At 39.3% G+C, this 20,799-nt stretch overlaps 1 protein-coding gene across 6 annotated transcripts in view; it reads right to left on the minus strand.

Moving 5' to 3' along the window:
- Window positions 1-20,799, minus strand: part of zbtb46 (zinc finger and BTB domain containing 46) — a 109,650-nt gene that overhangs the window by 50,434 nt on the left and 38,417 nt on the right. For all 6 annotated transcript variants that reach the window (XM_058764523.1, XM_058764518.1, XM_058764522.1 and 3 more), the window contains exon 2: window positions 10,475-11,476. In XM_058764523.1, coding sequence (XP_058620506.1) covers window positions 10,475-11,476 — 1,002 coding nt within the window. The remainder of the gene's footprint in view (window positions 1-10,474; window positions 11,477-20,799) is intronic.

A 20,799-nucleotide genomic window follows, 5' to 3' on the forward strand; every position in this document is an offset into this window, starting at 1 on the left:
AATCAAATAAAGCGCATCCATCCATAATAAAACGTGCCTCACACGGCTCCGGAGGGGGTGGGGGGTGGGGTTGAATGAATAAAGCCGTCCTGTTGCGGATCGATGCGTTTTTGTAAGATAAATATCCAAATATTTATATTTACAATGTTATAAACATTTTTGTCAAAACAATTCTGTCACAGTTTATTCAAGTTAAACTGAACTTTTATTTTGACGGGTTGCTGTGAAGACCTTTAAGTTTCTGTTTGTATATGATATGATCGTTTTTCTCAAAAGAAATGGCAAAATGCTCATGAAGTGACCTACTTTTGATTTATTCGTCCAAAATTTGGCAAATTCCGTATTATACAGTAAATTCTATTTTTTTTTTGACTGGATTCCACGACTCTGTCTGCGTTTTCACATCACAGAAATCATAGGGCCCTATAGTTGTGCTTTCCAAAATCCAACTTGCCATATTCCTTCTGCATTTAAAACTGATCCAGATCTTTCCACATGCTCAAAGCTGATCTTTATACATTCTTATCAGTCCAATGCTTCAAGCTTTCTAAATATGCTTCAGTGTCTGTCACAAGTGCAGACAGGCCCTCTCCATTAAAAAGGTACGAAACACAAGCATAACTTTTGAATAATAGCAGGACAATGCCTGTAACATCCACTATATCCGGAGATCAGCTTTGATTCTGATGGTGAGTGACGAGAGCAAAGCATATTCCCCCCACCCTATGCATTGTGATTAATGGGATTATCCTCCATTAAACAGCCCACCACAATACTAAGCAGCTTGTCTCATTGTGTTCCTCTCAAGACATCTATTACTTTGCAATAAGCCAGTTGAGCATGGTCTTCCCTCAAACAAGTTAATGTAAGGAAATATTTACCTCAATGGGTGAGGATTGGTTTTGGACCGATTCCCAACAAGCGATGAAAAAAGTAAATGACAGAACCGTGGCTTAGTGGTTACAGTACCAACTGTGCACACATTGAGATTTGGTGATCATGCAGATAATTTGAGTTTTAGGCTACCATGTTGTGCCCTTATCCATTTCTACTTTTTTATGTTTTTGGACTTTTTATTTTGAGAGGAAATATAGGAAGCAATGCAGGAGGAGAAAGGGGATGGGGTCAGGAAATGACCATGATTGCAGAACTCAGGTCACCTGAAGCACTGTGCACTGTAGGATATGGCTCCCACTGGATCCAATCTACTTTGTATATCAATCAAATGGTCCCCCAAAATAGCACAGAAAAGTAAATGTAAGTCATGTGCAAACTTTTGTTTCAAAGAAAATTTTTGCTGGCAGGGCTTCTTTTCAGTGTTGCCCCATGAGACTGGGGAGAAGCCCAGATGGCAGAGATGGGCAGTGGGCCATTTTTGTTACTGATACAACACAGGTGTTGGAAGGGGATGATCTGGTATAAAAACTGGAACCTTCTACCATCCCTCCATCTCTGCTGAGTAGCTCAGGCATTCTGTTCCAAGGGCAGGGGGTGCTTACGTTTTGGAAAATGGCATTGCTATCATCGTCATCTTCACTGGCCAAAGCCGAGACACCGTGGTGCGTCCTGGCTTGAGGCACCTCTTGGTTTTAGAGGCCAAAGTGTCTATATATAGTGCATGTGTAAAGGATTCTGGGAGGGGTCGTGTACTCAGAGACCAGAGCACTGAAGCAGGAGGGAACTCCACCATGAGGAAGTCTGGATTTTTCTGTCCATGATAAAGTCAAGAGTGTTCACTTTCAAAGAGACAGTGAGACACACAGGTGGGAGGCGTGGAGGAGTGACAGACATGTTATTTCCAAGCAAAGAGAGCGAAAGAGACAAGGACAGTGGGAAGAGCCTAAAAACAGTTAGTGGACCTGAAACCTGAACAACAAAAATAAAGGTTAGATAAATTATAAATTGACCAACAGCACCGAATAAAGGAAGAGAGTTTCCTGCTATAAACTCCCAGCACTTGTGATTATTGTCTGAATTTTTAAAAAAAATTCTGACTGTGGTAATTGACACAAACAGTAAACTCACATTAGGTGGTAAAAAAACCCAGAATATTCCCTTTCAGAATCAGGCAAATCAGCTGACTTGGTGGCCATCTTGGTAACTCCCTGGGGCAGCTATTTCTAATTGTTGCAAGTACTACACGAAAGAAGAAAGATTCCAGAATTGTTTGCCAAGCTTATTTTTAAACTGCATTTGTCAAATCAATAAAATCTGACCACAAAACAGTCATGAATGTTGTCTCTTTAGTACAAACCAGGCTAGAAAAATGTATTTTTCAGGGTCATGTAAAGATGGTAAACATTATTTTTGCAACTATTTTCAAATGAATGCACAAAATACAAGCAAAGATGTCATCTTGCAACTGAACGGCAAGACTTCATTTCCTACAGATGCTATATTAAGTGTTGTGATTTCGCTCATTGGTCACACTTTATTTTAAGGTCCGATTCTTGCTATTAACAAACCATTAACTATGACTTTTGCCTCATTAAACTCCTAATTTGCTGCTTATTAATAGTTAGTAAAGTAGTTGTTAAGTTTAGGTATTGGGTAGGATTGTGGATGTAGAATATGGTCATGCAGAATATGTGCTTTATAAGTACTAATAAACAGCCAAAATGTTAATAATAGGCATGCTAATAAGCAACTAGTTAATAGTGAGAATTGATCCTTATACTAAAGTGTTACCCTTTCACTCCTTTAAAGATTCTATGCACTGACCAATTAATACCTAATTATCTGGCCCGGTTCACCTTATTGTAGTTGAAGAGACTTGTTGTAGTAAGGGAGGAACAGAGGGAGACTGAAGAGAGAGGCGAGAGAATGGCATAGAGCGAGGCGGAACACAAGAACTCTGTCTGATAGTCCGACATGACGCCTTACCCCAGAACAAACAAGCATTCAGCTACATTGAGGGGCAACCCAGAATGCCATGGGGGAGACAGAGGGAGAGAGAAAGAAACAGAGAAACAAGAGAAAGAAAGATAGAGAAGAGAACTGTGAAGGTCATCTGGTGGGATGGTGAGTCTCAATCAAAAGAAAATAGGGAGGCACATCGGATGAGGGACAGAGAGGGAGGAAAAGGGAACAGATGAGGGACTGAGCACAAGAAGAAAAAAGTAAAAGTTTAACTTGTGAAATATGAAATCTATTTTGGTTTTAATGGAGAGGAAGGAAATATGAAAGTAGATTATTAAACTGGGAGAAAGCGACGAGGGAGGGGAAAAATCCAGAGGTGTTCAGGGCGGGAGGGTTGAGATCTGTTCACAATGTTTTAAATATTAAAGCTATTTCAGGTTTAATGAGGTGTAAATACTATGGGGAGAGTGGTAAGAGGATGGGGGTTAAAGGGGCCTCACTCTCATTATTTCAAGCGCACACCTTTTGACTATAGAGACCCAGAGAGAGAGAAGTGAGAGCGAGTGTAAAAACAGAGATAGAGCTGATGAGCTAGGAAAGACAGGGCTGAGAGAAGGATGACGACACAATCGTAAGGACATTACGTTAATAATAAATGAATAAACAAAATACTGTGTGACTGAGTGAATGAGTCAGTCAGTCAGTGAATGAATGAATTAAAGAAAGATTGAGTAAATGAATGATGAATGGAGGGTGCATAAATGAATGAATAAGTGAGTGAGTGAGGGAATGAATGAATAATAGAGCGAATTAATGAGTAAGGCAGAGAGTCAGTGAATAAATGAGTCAGAATGAATGAATGAATGATTCAGTAATTAATGAGTTAGTGAGTGAATAAATAAATTAGTGAGTGAGTGAGTGAGTGAGTGAATGAATGGGTCAGAATGAATGGGTCATTAAGTTAACAAATGAATGAAGGAAGAAAGGAAGGAAGGAGGGAAGAAAGGATGAATGAATGAATAATGCAGTGAATTAATCAGTAAGCCAGATAGTGAGTGGATAAACAAATCAGGAAGAATGAATAAATGAATCAGCAAGTGAACAAAATAAAGGAGGCATGAGTGAATGAGTCAGTGAGTGAATAAATAAATTTGTGAATGAATGAAAGAGTAAGGGAGCAAATTAATGAGTAAGCCAGTGAGTGAGTAAGTGAGTGAGTGAGTGAGGAAGAATGAATGAGTGAGTGAGTCAGTGAATGAATGAATGAGTCAGAGAGTGAATAAAAAAGTTTGTGAGTGAATGAATTTGTGAGTGAGTGAACAACTGAATGAATGAGTCAGAATGAATGAGTGAGTCTGTGAATTAATAAATTGGTGAGTGACTGAGTGAATGACCGAATGAACAGGTCAAAATGAACGAGTCAGTAAGTGAATGAATAAATCAGTCAGTGAATAAATGAATGAATGAGTGAATAAAATAATTAGTGAGTGAGAGAATAAATGGACTAGTAGGAGTTAGTAAAGAACTGATTGAGCGGTGAAGGCATGAATAAGTGAATGAATGCATGAATGAGCGAGTGTTTGTAGAGTAGTGGGTGAGAGGCCAAAGGTTAAACTCTCAGAGGAGAGTAAATAGATGTGATGTGTTGAGGCTGAGCTGAAGTTCATGTGTATGTGTGTTTGCTCTGATGAACAAGATTAGATTAGATGAGCTCTGCTGTGAACATGTCAGCCACTCACTGAGACAAGTGCAAAGTTACGCCATAGACTGTTCTATTAAACACACAACACTTGCTAAATATTTCAACACTTTTTATACACATCAGGCACTTTACAATCATCTGTGTGCATGGGTGTGTTTTCTTCACATACACACTCTGAAATCACATGCAAGCACTCAATCACCACCAGGGCTCGCAAAATCGCTAGCCCGATGTCCCGGGGCTATTGTGTTTTCCAGTCGGGCTACCAAAATGTATCACTGCCTGCCTGACGGGCTCCTTAAATACAGATCTGCCGCGGGTCCTTAAAAACTCTTAAAGTGAGTTGTATGAAAATTAAGACCATAACAAGTTTTAAATACGTTAAATGGTATAAGAAAGGTCTTAATTATAATTTGAAGAGGTCTTACAGTTGGGGACAGAAAGACAAGAGTCGCGATACGGCAGGATTAAACTTCAAAAGGCAATGATGTCATTGAATAAATATGAGCGCTGCACGTTTCAAGTCAAAACGCGGCACGGATGTCTTTATGTGAATGTATCTGAAGGGAATCGACTGTCCTCAGAAAGAGTCTTTGGCATTTTAATTTAATTTTACCTATAATTCCTGATAAAGCAGCGTTTATGAGCGCGGAGCTGCTTTGTGTACAGCGTTTCCGGGGAAACCGCAATATTTCAGCGCTCCTAAAGCGCCACCTCGTGGCAGAGAGTGAATCTGCATTTCCAATAAGCCTTTCTTACTGTTTATGCTCAGATCAATGCAAATATCAACTCATGTTTTTACGCAGCAAACACATAGAGTTGTAAATGAGAAAGAAGTTGATGTGCCTTCTAAAAATCTAAACAATTAAGACAATAATATTTATACGTTTTAAATTAACATAACGGTCTATAGCCTGAAACGCTGTTGTATAAGATTTTAGTTTTTGTGAAAACCTGTATCTGAACTGTAAATCATGTAATTTTATGGCTCAAAACTGTATGTTACCATAGACATTGTCTAACCCCGCTCATTCTGTGTTCATTTTACTTGTGCAGCTCTTAAAATGGGTCATAAATTGCCTTAAATATATTTAAAAAAATTCTGCAGATACCCTGTAAATAGTGAAATAAAATTCCTTCCTTCATGTTTGTTGATATTTGTGTATTGAAAATATTTTTGATTAACATTTAAACTCCTATCTGATTTTCTATATTTAAAAAAAAATAATAATAATAATAAAATAAAATAGTATTTTTTTTATTCGGGCTAGTTAAATTAATTTTCGGGCTACCAAAATCTAAAGAGTACCTGCCCGAAGGGCTACCAGGGATTTTGAAATTTTGCGAGCCCTGACCACATATACATATCTGCATCTGTACACAGATACCAAATACAGATACCAAAGAAAGCACACACTTCCCTTTTGATAAAGATTCACAATTTAAAAACAATAACACGTCAACAACACAACAACACATGCATGTGTGAATGATCTAAATGTGGGATTTTTGTCATGTCTTGTGCTGTGGAAAGGGGAATGCCACAATGATCTTCTTATTTTCCTAGTCTCTTTCTGATCAAGTGATAGCCGTGCTCATGAACAGATAATCTAAAATAAAATATCAGTGACCATTTCCTGACCAGCTTAAAAAATCCCCCTGATGACAGAGTGAAGTTCACAGCCACAGCCAACCACAGAAACCCCCCTCTTCATCAGGGAGTAAACCTGAAACACGAACAACACTCAAACTAACAAGCCACTTTCACACACAGATACCATGGCATTGCATCAGAGACACGTTAGGTACATTTCCTTTTGAAATGTCACTCTTTGGTGGTAATTTTCTGACCTGACAAACAAGTGTCATGCTAATGCTAATGCTAACTGTAGAGGCCTCTAGCATCAGACACAGGCTGTAGAAAAAATACTGATAAAATAACTAGTGGCTTTAAGGGTCTATGAAACATGGAGCTGTGACTCAGGTCTGTATTACAGACATTGTGGGTTTGTTTGTAAGTGAAGAGTGTGGCAGCTCACTCAAAAGAGGTCTGGCTTTTGGAAGAGCGCTGAGCTTCTACATTCAAATTTTCAGAGTGTACACACACTCCTGATGATGAGTAATGAAATCATAGCACATGTAAATGGGTGGGGACAAACTGATATAGCTACTATTAAAACAACAAAAAAAGTGTAGGATGATGGGAAGAAAGATGAGCACTATATGACAACAAAGAAACAACCACAGGCATCATTGATAGCAGCGCTGCTTCTCTCACAAACACTTAGCTGAAGACTCAGGTTGTTTTACTTTACACAAAGATATGAAAGTAAAAAAAGAAAAAAAAAAAAAATTCTATCTACTCAAGCTTAATTTCATGCTCCATTTACAACCTGGTCTCAAGAGAAAACATGACTATTTTACATTTTGTATGAATTTATACTATGTGATTTGTACGGAAAAACCTGACATAAGCAGATCATATGAAAACGTACACATTAATTCGAGTTTATACAAATCAGCCACCAATTTGCCAATATGTAAAATAGTTATAAATTGTGTTCCCTTGAGTCCACTTAATTCACAAAGCAATATAAGACAATACACGCATGTTGCATTCTTAGTGTTGCCACAAGGGGAGCACTATTAGCAGATATGAGCGTAAACTCTTCTTCTAAGGTCAGCTTTATCTTTCAAATCAACTACTGTCAGAGAAAATGTCTGAAGAGACTTTTCTGTTGTACTAGCTAGACTAACTTGTTAGCTATATAAATAACAAAACATCGATTTTTATGCCACAGACAACTGAGGGTAACTCTACTGCCCCCTTGTTCCCACCACAGTAATACAAGAACATTATGAAAAATGCTTCTAATGTGCTGGCTAAACATTGGCATCTCTCTTTGCGAATTTGTATCGAATATGTTTCTAGTACATCTATGCAAGTTATCTAAAATATTATCTAATGATAATATTTATCAAAAAACGTGAATGGAATCACTGAATCCAGTCACAAAAATGTAATTTTCAGAACAACGTGGAATGTTTTGGAATTTGGCAAAATATGGATGAATAAACCAATAGTAGGGCCATACACTTAATCAAATCGCGATATGGAATAGTGTCCGAAATAATGCACTGAAAATAAATTACAATAAATATAATCCAGAAAACATGTAATTTGGGAAAAACTACTTTAAACTTAGCAGAATGCAACAAACAAAAATGTAAACCATTTAAATCATACTGACTGTAATTTTGTGATGTTTCCCCAAAGTTTGGGAATCTGTATTCCAGGACACATGCCCATTATAACGCCTGCATATTCTGCAACCAGTTTCAACACCTGCAAACATCTGCTAAGCATCCAGTGTGACCTCACATCCCCTCTCTAGAACTGTGATGGCTTGATGCCTCATGATTGTCAGTGGTCAGTAAGACGCTCTGAAAGGGAATGTCCATTCAGCAGGGGCCTGAACAAGGGCGCAGTGAAACTTAAGGACATGTGCAAAGAATAACTGGTATGCAAACAGTCCCTATAGCATGATCTGAGTCTTATCTTACAACATTCATGAAGAAAACCGTATCAATAAGATGATTAGGATAATATTTTAGCAGACAAGAGAAGCAGCTAGAAGCTTTAGACAGTAACCTGACTGTCTTTTTGGTCTTGGCTGCCTAATCATGTTAAAAACCATATCCTCTCTCTCTCACACACACACACACACACACATACATGCACACACTTCACAAAGTGCAGGTTGAGAAATATCCTGCTGCTCGCCAGAACTTCATACCAGAAGCATGGTAATTTAGATATACAGTTCTATAAACATGCCAACCACCAATTACAAGCTTCTTAAAACCATTAGTCTGTGCACAATGCAACTTGGACATCAGCATCCTGAGATCCCATTTACTGCTGTCAGCAAACGGCACCCTTAACCATGCAAACCATTACTCCTGCAACTAGACACTTCCTGTGCCCTTTAACCAAATCTGAGAAAAGTCTAGCTGCTGACTGGACCTCAGCACGGTCAGAAATCACTTATGAGGGCATTTATAGAGTCCCTCTAATTACTAAAGCTGTCATATTGTCTTAATGAGATTTAAACATGTTCATGTTGCATATAACAGGTGGGTGATAAAATACACAAAAATAAATAATCGTTGTTTATTTAAACAAAGCAAACCCTCCTGGCCACAGTAGCAGCTTGCATAGGTTTTGGACAAACCTGTCTGCCTCAACTCCACAAGAATCCACCAATTCAGTAGGAAAATTACAGCCGAGTCCAAAACCCAAAGCAGGGCATAAGGGCTTTCACAACATGCCGTCTTTCTCTCACCCTGATCCGACTCGTCCAAGCCTGAGCCTGTTTTGTGTACCAAGCAATATTCTCATCTTCACTGAGCATCGGCCCATATTATCAAATGACATCCAAAGCAATTTGCCGTTTTGCAAGTCTTCGGTTCCTTAGCGGACTGAGATTTACACACGGTTAAGAGGGATGATTTTAGATTTGAAAATGTTTCGATTCCATTTAGAACGTAATTAAATTGACCTCAAAAGCTTGACTAGCATATTGGTTTGGCTTATAGGGGTCAGTGCATGTGGAATATAAATGTGAACTATTTGTGTCGCACACAAAGGAACGGGTGTGACTTTTGTGAGCATGCGTGTGTACGCAGTACAGTGAGCCGGTGTGTACTTAGATGTGTGGAGTCTTGCACTTGATATTTGATCTGTGGGGTTGGGTCAGCGAGTGCAGTTATTTCTGTTGGAGCCGCAGGTAGCAGGGCTGGCAAACAGAGAGGATGAGAGAGTGCCTCGAGAGTTAAGTAGGTAAACTCGCGCTAAGCTGATGCAGATCTCCGCGTATTCCCCTCCCTCTCTCCTTCACTTTATCCCTTCTTCTCCACACTTCAGAAGACCTTGGGGCACCCCCCGTCCCAACACACTCACACACACACATACAATTTAATCCTCATACCGCCACCAAGGTCAATTCAATTATCCTGTTTTCTTAAAGTGTGTGTGTGCCCATTTCACAGTCGGCCTGCACAAATTCACCAGAGATTAGAGCTGCCACACTTTTAATGATCTACATACCTATAAGCAACAGTATCCGAGGCAGGTAGGGCCTCATCCCCGCTTGCTGGCGTGATCTGTTCCTCAGCACGGATTTTGTTTTTAGGTTGATGAGGCTGTCTCGCGTCCCATGTGTCTTTCCGATGTTAATGAGGAAATGAGTTTTTTCAACCCCAAATTCCCCACCTCAATCTGTAGTTTGTCATGCTGCTATACTATTAGTGCTACAACAATAATTTTCAACTTCATCAAAGTTCTATTTCTATCTGGGTTCGAATTATACAATCAAACACGGTGGCAAAGTATTACAGACGACCTGACTCTCACGGGATCCACGAGGCAGTGCTCGCAACAATGAGAAACAAACTTTGTGACTGTTAAAAAGTATGGTCCACATAGTATGAATGAATGTAGTACGAATGTAATCCAGACACTCTACATCCAACACCTACGACGTCAGCTGTATCGCTTCACTGCCATTCACAACTCCTCTCCTGAAGCCTCATGGGATAGTAAAGTGTCCATTGGATGTGTACTGTTTCATGAATACCAGGATACAGAAATACTACTTGAAATATCTAACCAAAGTCTTCAGGATTGCTAGAAAATTAAGTGTTCTTGATTAGGGATGGAGCTAAACTCTGCAGTGTCCCTCCATAACCGGAGTTGCCCATTCCTGTACTATATAGCAGGCATATTCAGTCTCTAATGCAAGACCAAACATCCTTTGATGAAAGGTCAACAATCGGCTCGATGTTTTCACAATGTGATATCATGACAGTAATAAAGGAAGCAATAAAGCAACTAGTACACAGTAATCCTACCTGGAATGTCCTGGTTGCCGTAGCTCCAGCCAGGATTGGAGAGCATGGATGGCAGCGGAGACGCCGTCCGACTGTCCCCTTCATTCTGTTGGGTAATGTGCCTGACTGTGTCCTTGTTCTTGCGGTTCTTCCTGCGGCCCGAGCCAGGGGGTTGCCAGCCCCCCTCTCCTCGTCCACCTTGCTCTCCAGGCATGCCTTGTGCCCCTCGGCCAGCCCCGTCTTGCAGATTGGAGGGGGAGACCTGCTCCTCTTTGACCTGGACAGAACGGTAATCAGCAGGCCACAAGGGCTGCAAACAAGCATCCTCCTGGCTCTCATGGCTTTTGGGTTCCTGGTCTTCTTTGCCGTAGTTGCTCCCGCCTTCATGGCAGCTAGCGATGGCTGAGTCTCCAGATGAGTTCGCCGGGCTGGTGCGTCTGGCCAACCACGGCGAGGAACTGCGGGCCGAGATCATAGACGCCAGTGCTTCCGAGGCTCCGCCCACCCCGGGCCCAGCCCCGCCTCCCATAGAGCTCACCACGTTGCCCATCTCAATATCCGCAAGTTCGTCTGCGAGCTCGGAGCGAATGCTGATGTCTAGCGCTGCCTTGATGAAGCCGTGACAAGCTTGCACAATGTCAGTCATCTGCAGGTAGCTGGCGGCCGACATCACCTCGATCACATTCTTGCTTGTGAGCGCCAAGTGGGCGGAGTACATGAAGTCAAGGATGGTCTTGAAGCCTTGAGCTGTGACGATGTCCAGGTGCGTGATGGTGGCCTGCTGCTCTGAGCCCTTCTTCACCTGGCAGTAAAGTGTCTTGAAGTAGCGGCTGCTGCCCAGCAACACGTTCTTGTGTGCTTTGAAGATCTTGCCCTCCACGATCACACACACGTCGCACAGGATGCCGTGCTGCCGCTGCTCGTTCAGCTCCCGCAGGAGCTGCCGGTAGTGCGACGTGATCTCCATGTCTTCCTTCCGGTTATTCATTGGACTAACGGGTGGCTGCTTCTCCTGAACAGAGTCTGGAGGAGGACAACATACAATACACAAACCCTGGTTAGTACAGTTGCAGTAGATGCAAGAAACAGACCTCAAGTTTCTGCATAAAGAGAGAATAGCAATGTCTGGAATGAAACACTAGCTTACACCAATAGTAGACTACTGTGAAACAGTTGCAATTATTTAACAATAAACATTTTAAAAAGTAGTATGCCACATTGTTGTCATACATTAAGTATGACCACATTAAGTTCCATGTGAGTGCTATCCAGTTAGTATTATCAATAAAAACTGTTATTTTGCAAGCTTAACAGAACATTATTTTCAGCACAATGTTGATTACCAGAGATAATCATTCTGACTTAAAGCAAAACGGGTAATATCTAAATTAATTTCTGCTGTAATCAGCATTATACAGCAAAAAAAAAAGATGATAAATAACTGCCAGTCAATTTGTCACATTAGAAATGTAATATCAAATTGAGTGCATTACATTGAGGGATACAGTATTGTGTGCAGTGTGCTCTGTTGTGCAATCCTGGTATTCTATAAATATAGGCAATTCACATATGCACAGTTTACAAACTACATATTGTAGAAATATAACAATTATATGCCAATCCGAACACAGCCAACGACTGAACAGGAGGCTCAGATTAATACAGTAAATCATCCTGTCTGGATACAATGATTAAAATCATCTTAAAGCAACAAATACTACCATGTATACACACAAATATACTTTACAGTTTTAATCGGGTTTTTATTGCATTTCAATAATGAGAATGGGATTCCTTTATTTGCATTACTGAAGGCTACTGAGTATTGTGAGTTTATGTGCTTAACTGTTGAAAATAATGTCATGATGCAATTACAGTCCTAAAATACAATATTTGAATATTTGGTCAATATTTGACTGTATTTGTGAGATTTACCCCATGCTTCCCCCCTCTTCCCAGCTGAGTGTATCTTGTGTTTATAGTTTCTCTCTCTTTCCTCTGTGCACATTCAAGAACAATGCATTGCCTCGTCTAGCTCTCCTCCCCCATCTCTCTATCTTAATGATTATAGCAGAGATGCTCAGGTGTTCACTGTTCAACCCTTTAATCATGATGTTTTTCTCTGTTCGCTTTATTAGCTGCCAAATAAAATCACCCAGTGAGTGTGTAAAGCACTTTAACACAATCATCGCCTCTCCTCTTCTCACTTTTCTCTTTTTTGTTACTAAATTGTTTCATTTAATTACCATTTTGTGAGTTAGTTGAATAATAAAGTGGAAAATGGAGCTGCCAAACAGATAATTCATTTTTAGCGAGGAAAGGTGATGGCTGTAGCCCAGCAGACAATCAGCCTCAAGCCATCAGAGCTGGCCAATGCATGTCACCTGCTTCAGAATGGCATTTTAGTGACATTTAGTGCTTAAATGACTTTTTACGGAGATAGAAGACCTCAGTAATAACAACTCAAAGCTATGGTCAATTTCTTCTGTCAGGTTTTGTGCTGGTAGGCGTCTTTTATGAAGTTAGGTTTTCCATGATGAGTGTGAATTTCTAGATTTTGATGCTGCGCTCCATGAAAATGCAATTCTTCACTTGATTTAATATCAATCTTAAGACTCTTCGAAATGCATAAGAGGTTACCAGCAATGTCAGGGACTGTCAATAGTCACACTACTTAAACATTTTAAAGTTGTTTTGCACACAAAATTGAAAACCTTAAAATGAAGTATCTAGTTCCTAATTGTGAGGCCCAAGTGCAATCTGTGCCTGTAGGTTTCCGCAGAATTGTGTTTTTTTGTTTATTAAATATTTGGGACAATTTGATTATGCTGTCGGCTATCATAACAGTGAAGTACTCTCAGCTCCATTTAACCATTTTTTAAAAACTATTTAACCAAATCTGTTTCAAGGGGTTAAAAGGGTTGGGAATAAATTGGAGAAAAAAAAAACATTTTTTAAAAATTATAATTTTACAATTATTCTCAGTTATTTTGTTATAAATATTTGTTATTAAAGCAACACAAGCAAGAGTGCATAATAGCTGTAGCCTGCAATGTGTCTAAGTCACTGTTACCAATTTTAAAAAATCACATATTCAAACTAGCAATGACTGTTTGAGCAAGTAACAATATTGCATGTATACAACACTTCAATACAGAAAAATTAATATTGAGCAACTTACATTTTAGGCACTATATTATATGTTACTTTGCTTTTGCTTTACAATCAGCTGAGTGAATGATTCAATGACTCATACATGAAGGCAGCCACTTGTTTTGTTCCTGAATGAATCAGTGGTTTTGATTGATTTGGTTGAGTAAATGATTCAGTGGCATATCGATGTAAGCGAATGGGTGCCGTCAAAATGAGAGTCCAAATAGAACTCCTTAGTGATGGATTTGTTTCTTACAAACATGCAACTTTTCACAAAATGTTTGGACTGGAGTGGTGTGGATTATTGTAATGTTTTTATCAGCTGTTTGGACTCTCATTCTGATGGCACCCATTCACTGCAGCGTGAACTGTGAATTTTTGTGTGAACAATTTCTTTAATGATCATCAAAATACTTTACAAAAATTCTTTACAAAAATGTCATTTCTTGTTTTGCCTTTTCTTTAGATTTTAGCATAAAAGATGATCTAATCTTTGTAAGGTTCTGCCAAAGACCAATCCATGAGTAGATGAACTAGCATCTTTTACTAACCATGATTTCACTGACACTCACTGAGATGCATGAACATGCACCTACATATTCTCTCTCACACACACACACACACACACACACACAGATATCCCCAATAGGCTAGACTTCCCCACTAGCATCCTCTATGAGCAGCACAGAAGCCGTCCTGGTTGGGGCTAAATCACAGGGACGTGGAGTGTTACCAAATGGGGCCATGATTTGTTTTGTGAGCGTTCAGGCTGTCAGCTCGCATCGGCCCAACCGCAGCGTGACAGCTCCCGTTCACTATAGTGACAGCAGCGTTTGCTGCGGGGCCGGCACACTTCAGGTCATGTTTAGGAAAGTTCCTCTCAACCTGATGGCTTGTAAGATCAAATCAATCCTCTGCCTCTCCCATGTCCACTTGTACAAATACACCTTACTTGGAAGACTGAAAGAAGAAGAGAATGACAGTGACAAGTGACTTTTTTTCTTTTTAATAGTTTTAAGTTAGCCTCCAACTGCTTTGCTTGAGGCTTTTTGATTTGATTGCCTATAATGCAGTCGTTCGACTCATTCTAAAGAACAACAACTGAACAACGTTAGCGATTTAAAGGGATAGTTCACTTAAAAATGTAATGCACTTTTACACACACACACACGCAGCTATCGTATGGCTTCAGAAGACTTGGAATATGAGTCATATAAACCAATTTATGATATTTTTATGGTGCGTTTTGTGCTGTCTTTTAATCTTTCCATTTGTGTTCCACTTAAGAAAGAAAATTCAAACTGTTTTGAAACACATACCCTCTCAGAAAAAAGGTCCAAAAACTGTCACAGAGTGGAACCTTTTCAAATTGCATATCTTTGTACCTTGTAAAGGATGCATATTAATACCTTGAAAGTACATATTAGCACCTAAATGGTAACATCTTAGCACTTAAATGGTGCAATTTAGCACCGTTTGAAAGGGTACCACCCTAGTGGCTTTTATACCTTTAAAGGTGTAAAGGTGACAGAATTTTTGTACGAACGATCCCTTTAACATCAGAGAATCTTTTCATCTATTCCCTTTTAACCCCAAAGACCAATTTATTTTTCTCTGACAATGAGTAGTAACGGCTCAGTAAATAACAGCACTTTGCACCCCAGACTCCCCAAATTAGTCAGTTCTTTTCATGTGACTTATTCAGAACTACTTCAACTGTGCAACCAACAATGAATATTAATATCTCTTTGTTGGCTGACCAAGTTACATGACAATCTGGGCAATCAAGTGCAAAGCAACAATAAACATAAACAACACAATTGACAGACGTGTAACACGGCTAAACACTGAATGAGACAGAATGCAGTCGGACTAATCAGATTTTCTGCTTCACTGGAACTAGAAGCATCTGAAGCTTGTTAGACAAAAAAGAAGAGTGTAAAACGAGAAACGCATAATAGACAGCAGGTTCACATAACCTTAGTGAACCATACAGAGCGCAAGTGCAGGTGCAAATATTTAATATTTTTGGGAAAGGCTTCATGCAAGAGCAATATTTTGAGATGTTAAATATTTAAAATGGCTATTAAAGTTCATTAGAATAACCAACCAAATACATGCTTTTGTTTGACAAGTGAAACAGGACATTTAAAGTGTAGGGCGTATCTTGATTTTATACTTCTGAAATTGATTGGACAGTGAAAAGTGGATGTGAATGATGAAATACTGTGTGCCGATTTGTCATTCACAACATGACCAGAAACTTAATAGGGTCAATTTTGATGTTGACTTTAAAAAAAGGATTTTCATGCTCTCTAAAAGTAGGCTGATGGCTTTAAATGAAGCTCTCGGACTGCATTCAATTACAGTGAAATTGTCAGCAAAAAAAATCCCTGTAAAACTACATCACCTAACAGTGTTGTTCAGATGATTACACATGATTGGAAGCAATTGCTTTAATAAGGCTTGATAACCACTATCCATCAATGTTTCAGCACCAGGAGCACAACATCATGATATTATCTACCCTGTCTTACATCGCAGCTACTGAGTTCACAGTCAACAGCCTAACCGCAGCCCAGCTTTCATCCGCACCAAAATAGAAGGTGTAAGAAGTGGTAGTAGTAAGGTTAAGGTTAGGGTTAGGCCTGTAATGGGATTGGAGGGAAGAAATGTGCAAAGAATGGAGGCCAGAGCAGCCTAAGTCTCTGAGGATAGAGTGTTAAAGAGTGCCACCACCGCTTACAGTTCCTGTCACCCGCAAACACTCAGATCTGGAGTGACTGGGTTCCTCCGGCCAAGTAAACACACACACACTTGCACACAAACACCCATGCATATACATCTATGCATGCTCTTCCTTATTTTCGTAGAGGTGGTTCTGATATTCTTGGAGGGGACGGGGGAAACAAGGCCATCTTTCGTTCTTTTTCTTTTCATTTCTGTGCATGATGGTGGGAAGGACAGTCGTGACATACGAGGAGGTGGCGGAAATAGGAAGGGTGGGAGGAAGAAGGAGACAGCAAGCGCTCAGAGGGTGTAAGTCATGTATGCGTCAGTGTGTTTCTCAGGCAGCCAGTCATTTTAAACCACTCAACTGGACATCAGGGCCATTATCCGAGGGGTTAATCCCCAATTTCACAGAGCTGGCAACAGGCAAAGTGGAACAAAAAGGGTGCAGGCCTTTAAAAAAATGTTTGCAGAAATGTATGCTACAACAGCAGCCAACATACAAAAACATTAAATAGAAAGGCAAGTTTGAAACTTTCTTTCAAAGTTCATGAAAGTTTTATGATGGCTTCATGAAGCTCAGCCGCAGCATTTTAAGTCATAAAACAGCTAAATTTAATTAGGGAAAGGCTACAAGCATACCCTAAAACTGGCTTTCCAGCTGGTGGTAAAATCATTAATTGACTGAACCAACAGCTGTTTAAATGTGGTCTGACCGAGACAAAAAATAAGTAAATGACTCGTTAAACGAGGAGTACTGGTATTAAAAGATTAGCCAAATAAAACAAAATAAACAGAAAATGAGAATTAAGCACAGCTAAATATGGTTACGGGCACTAAGCTGGGGTATTTTTTTTTTAAACGTCTAGAAGAAATTCACAAAGAATACAAGTGTTACGACAAATACAGAGATAAATGAGCTGAGGATAAAAGGTGGATGCATTTAGTCTCACTATTTATAACTATTAGGGTAGCAATATAAATAGACTCTAGCAAATGAGGAGGAAAAAAGGTGTTTTGGCTTTGATACACTGCATCGACAAATACTAGATGATTAAAGCTATTTATAATATTCATTAATGAGATATCAGCACATGTAAAGCTCAACATAAAGTGTTCATACATGTTAAAATATAAATATATATAAAATACATAAACTGTATTAGTATCAGGTGCGCCGCTACGGATTCTGGGCCCCCTGGACAGTATTTTCACTCGGGGCCCCCTGTGTCCCGGGGTGTTGGTGTTCCCCTCCGTACAGATCGCGCTCCGCGTTCCCCTCGGAAAATCCCACCACCCCATCGTTGGGCCCTTAGAATAGTCCTAAACCCCCCACCCCCTTACGACGCGCCTGATTAGTATTATACTGTTTAATGCAAGAATATTTATTAAAATTAATTAAAGTTTTAAATCATGATAGCAAATGTAATGATAAAAGTAAGTACCAAGTTTGATTCATTCACTCTCAAAGCTAGCTAAATGGAAGTGAGTTATGATATGTTTTCTGGCACAATCTGTTCTAGGTACAGTATGATTAATAGATAAATAGCATGGGGGACATCGGTGAAATATATTTGACTGCAGCAAGAGCGACTTAAAATCTCGGATACTTTATGTGCTGCCATTTTGCTGGTGTTTTCACTATTTAAATGTTTTAATCAGGACTAGCAGTGAATTAAAAATGTAATTACATTCAATAATATGCTGATTAATTAATCAACGTTATTGCAGTTACTTGCACACATGAATATTTGCTAAGAAAAGCTCCTAAATGAAGATAATTAAAAGAAAATAAGTTTTTGTGGCGTGTAAAAGTGGCTTTAGAAGTCTTTATATATACTACTATTTAAAAGTTTTTTTGTTTATTTTTTAAGAAATTAAAACTTTCATTCAGCAGGGATCCATTAAATTGATCAAAAATGACATTAAGGAAATTTATAATATTACAAATGATTTCTGTCAAATAAAAGTGCTGTGCTGTGAAAATGCTGTGAAATTTCTATTCATCAAAGAATCTTGATTTTTTTAAATAATGGTTTCCACAAAAAATATTAAGCAGCACAGTGATAATAATTAGAAATGTTTCTTGAGCAGCCAATCAGTATATCAGAATGATTTCTGAAGGATCATGTGACACTGAAGACTGGAGTAATGATGCTGAAAATTCAGCTTTGCATCACAGGAATAAATTATTTTAAGATGTATATTAAAATAGAAAACAGTTTTGAAAAATAAAGGCATGAATAAAAAAATGAGAAGAAGAAAATGTTGGATTTGTTCTCTCTGCGAGTTGACCCTATATCTCTGCATAGACTGAGCAGCACTATCTCAGTGTCTGTCTTTAGGCCAAACTCCAGCTGGCCCAGGTGACAAGAGCCTGTCACACCACCGAGAATGTGACAAGAGCGGATCTAAAAGGCTTTGAGAGTCTTAACCCCTCCGCTCAGCTCCACCCGGCTCAGCACCTCTCCCCCCCCACCACGTCCTCCTTTACCTCCTCTCGAGCATTAAGCCGGAGCAGTGAAGGTGAGTCCGTGCCGAAAAGCTGGATAGGTCAGAGTGTCGGGAGAGTGGTGTGAAACAGGGACAGAGAGACTGGAGTGTTTACCGGTTCACATCAAGGCCTTGTCCTGCCGTGCTCTCTGCTACACTGAGGTCCTCCAAGGTCCTATCCCAGACTTCTCAATGAGACTTTGCCCTGAGCTCGCCTGCTAAAACTTAGCGGAGAGTTTCAGGTATTCCCTCTCACGCTAATGGCAAGTTTTGTCCTCGTGTCTTCTCAACGTCCACATGGGACTCGATAGCTTTTTCATCATCATTTCATCATCTAGAGTCATTGATGATTTCAAAATAACAGTAATAATAGAAACTTTTTACAACTGCCACTTTTATCCAAAATGCCTTTGCATTCAAACATTTTTGAGCAGTTAGTGTTTGTTGCTAGTGCCATGCTTTACTGTTTGAGCTACAGTAATGAATTCAACAGCATTAGCATTACTCAAATCCTTTATATAAAACACATCTTTTATGTATTTGAATGTTAGATAATGGCAGTGTGACAACATTAATACGTCATATCCTTAAAATAATTGGTTACGCTTTATTTCGATAGTCCACTTTAGACATTCTACTAACTATAAGTAACTTTGCAACTACATGTCAACTAATTCTCATTAATTTGCAACTACATGTCTACTAACTCTCAGAGTAGACTGTTAGGTTAGGTTTAGGTTTAGTAGAATAAGTTGACATTTTAAGTTCCATCCCTTCCTCTTTACTAATATTATAATATTGAAATTTTATAACTTAGAAGTAAATTTACAAACTGCATTATGTGCAATTTACGTGTTCGAATACATATTTTTTTAAGTTGAGTGTTGATTATTAGATTTAAAAATAAATTGGAGTTAAATTTAAGTTTGGGCTCTGTTGTAACCTTATAGTTTAGAGCATAAACTGAACATTTTAATTATAATTTAATTTATTTCAAGAAAGAGCTATTTGTTCAGTAAACCACAGTTTAATAAAAAAAAGCTATTTTTTGTTTAGTTTTTTCCCCCTGCTGTACCGAAATCATACCGAATCGTGACATTTAACCGAGGTACAGACCAAACCCTCAAACCTTCAGAACTGAGGTGCTTTCTTCCTTTACAGCAGAAAAACTTCATCAGTGCCATCAAGAAACACCCTTAATAAGAAGGTTTGCATGTGTCAGCATAATTAATATTCATGAGCAAAGCTGATATAACATAATTAATATTTTTGCTATAATTCATATGACTCGCTACAGTACATTTAAAGCAGAAGAACCGGTATGATTACAATTTGACAATTTGGCAAATCGGCAATGACAGTTACGCACACTCTTAATATAAAGTTTGGATGTAACTGGACATTCCAGGAAGGTTACAAAGTCAACGTGGCAAAACAGAAACTCGAGAGATATTGTTACATTTTTTCCTTTTGGTATCAACAGAAGTAAAGGTACTTTTGACATCTCTACTCCCATGCAAACTCAAAGGCACACAAATGCCTTATCTCTACTCTTTAGTAATGCTCTGGCACACTTTCCCCAAACGCCTGGTGAACATTTCCATTCATCTGCACCTCGAAGGACTGCGACAAACTCCCTCACCAGAAAGTTTGCTGCCTCTGCCTGCGCGTGCGTTACAGAAACACTGCACTTGACCGGACTCTTCACTGAATCACAGCCCATAACACATCACCTTAAATAATGCCTTTCCCCCTTAAAACCAGCCTCTTTTTCCTCTAACCAATGGAAACACTGTGGAAAATGTTAATGCCAGGCAAAAAGTAGTTAACCTGTTAACCCTTAAACTGGTACCTGGCAGAGGCACTTCTTGCAGCGTGACGCTATCTGGCCTTTGTCCTCCATCTTTCTCTCACTCCTTCCCTCCCTCTTTCCCTCTGTCCTAGTGTATTTCTGGGCTATTCACTGCCTC

This window comes from Onychostoma macrolepis, chromosome 23, assembly GCF_012432095.1.
Source record: "Onychostoma macrolepis isolate SWU-2019 chromosome 23, ASM1243209v1, whole genome shotgun sequence".
In the NCBI taxonomy this organism is placed as follows: Eukaryota; Metazoa; Chordata; class Actinopteri; order Cypriniformes; family Cyprinidae; genus Onychostoma; species Onychostoma macrolepis.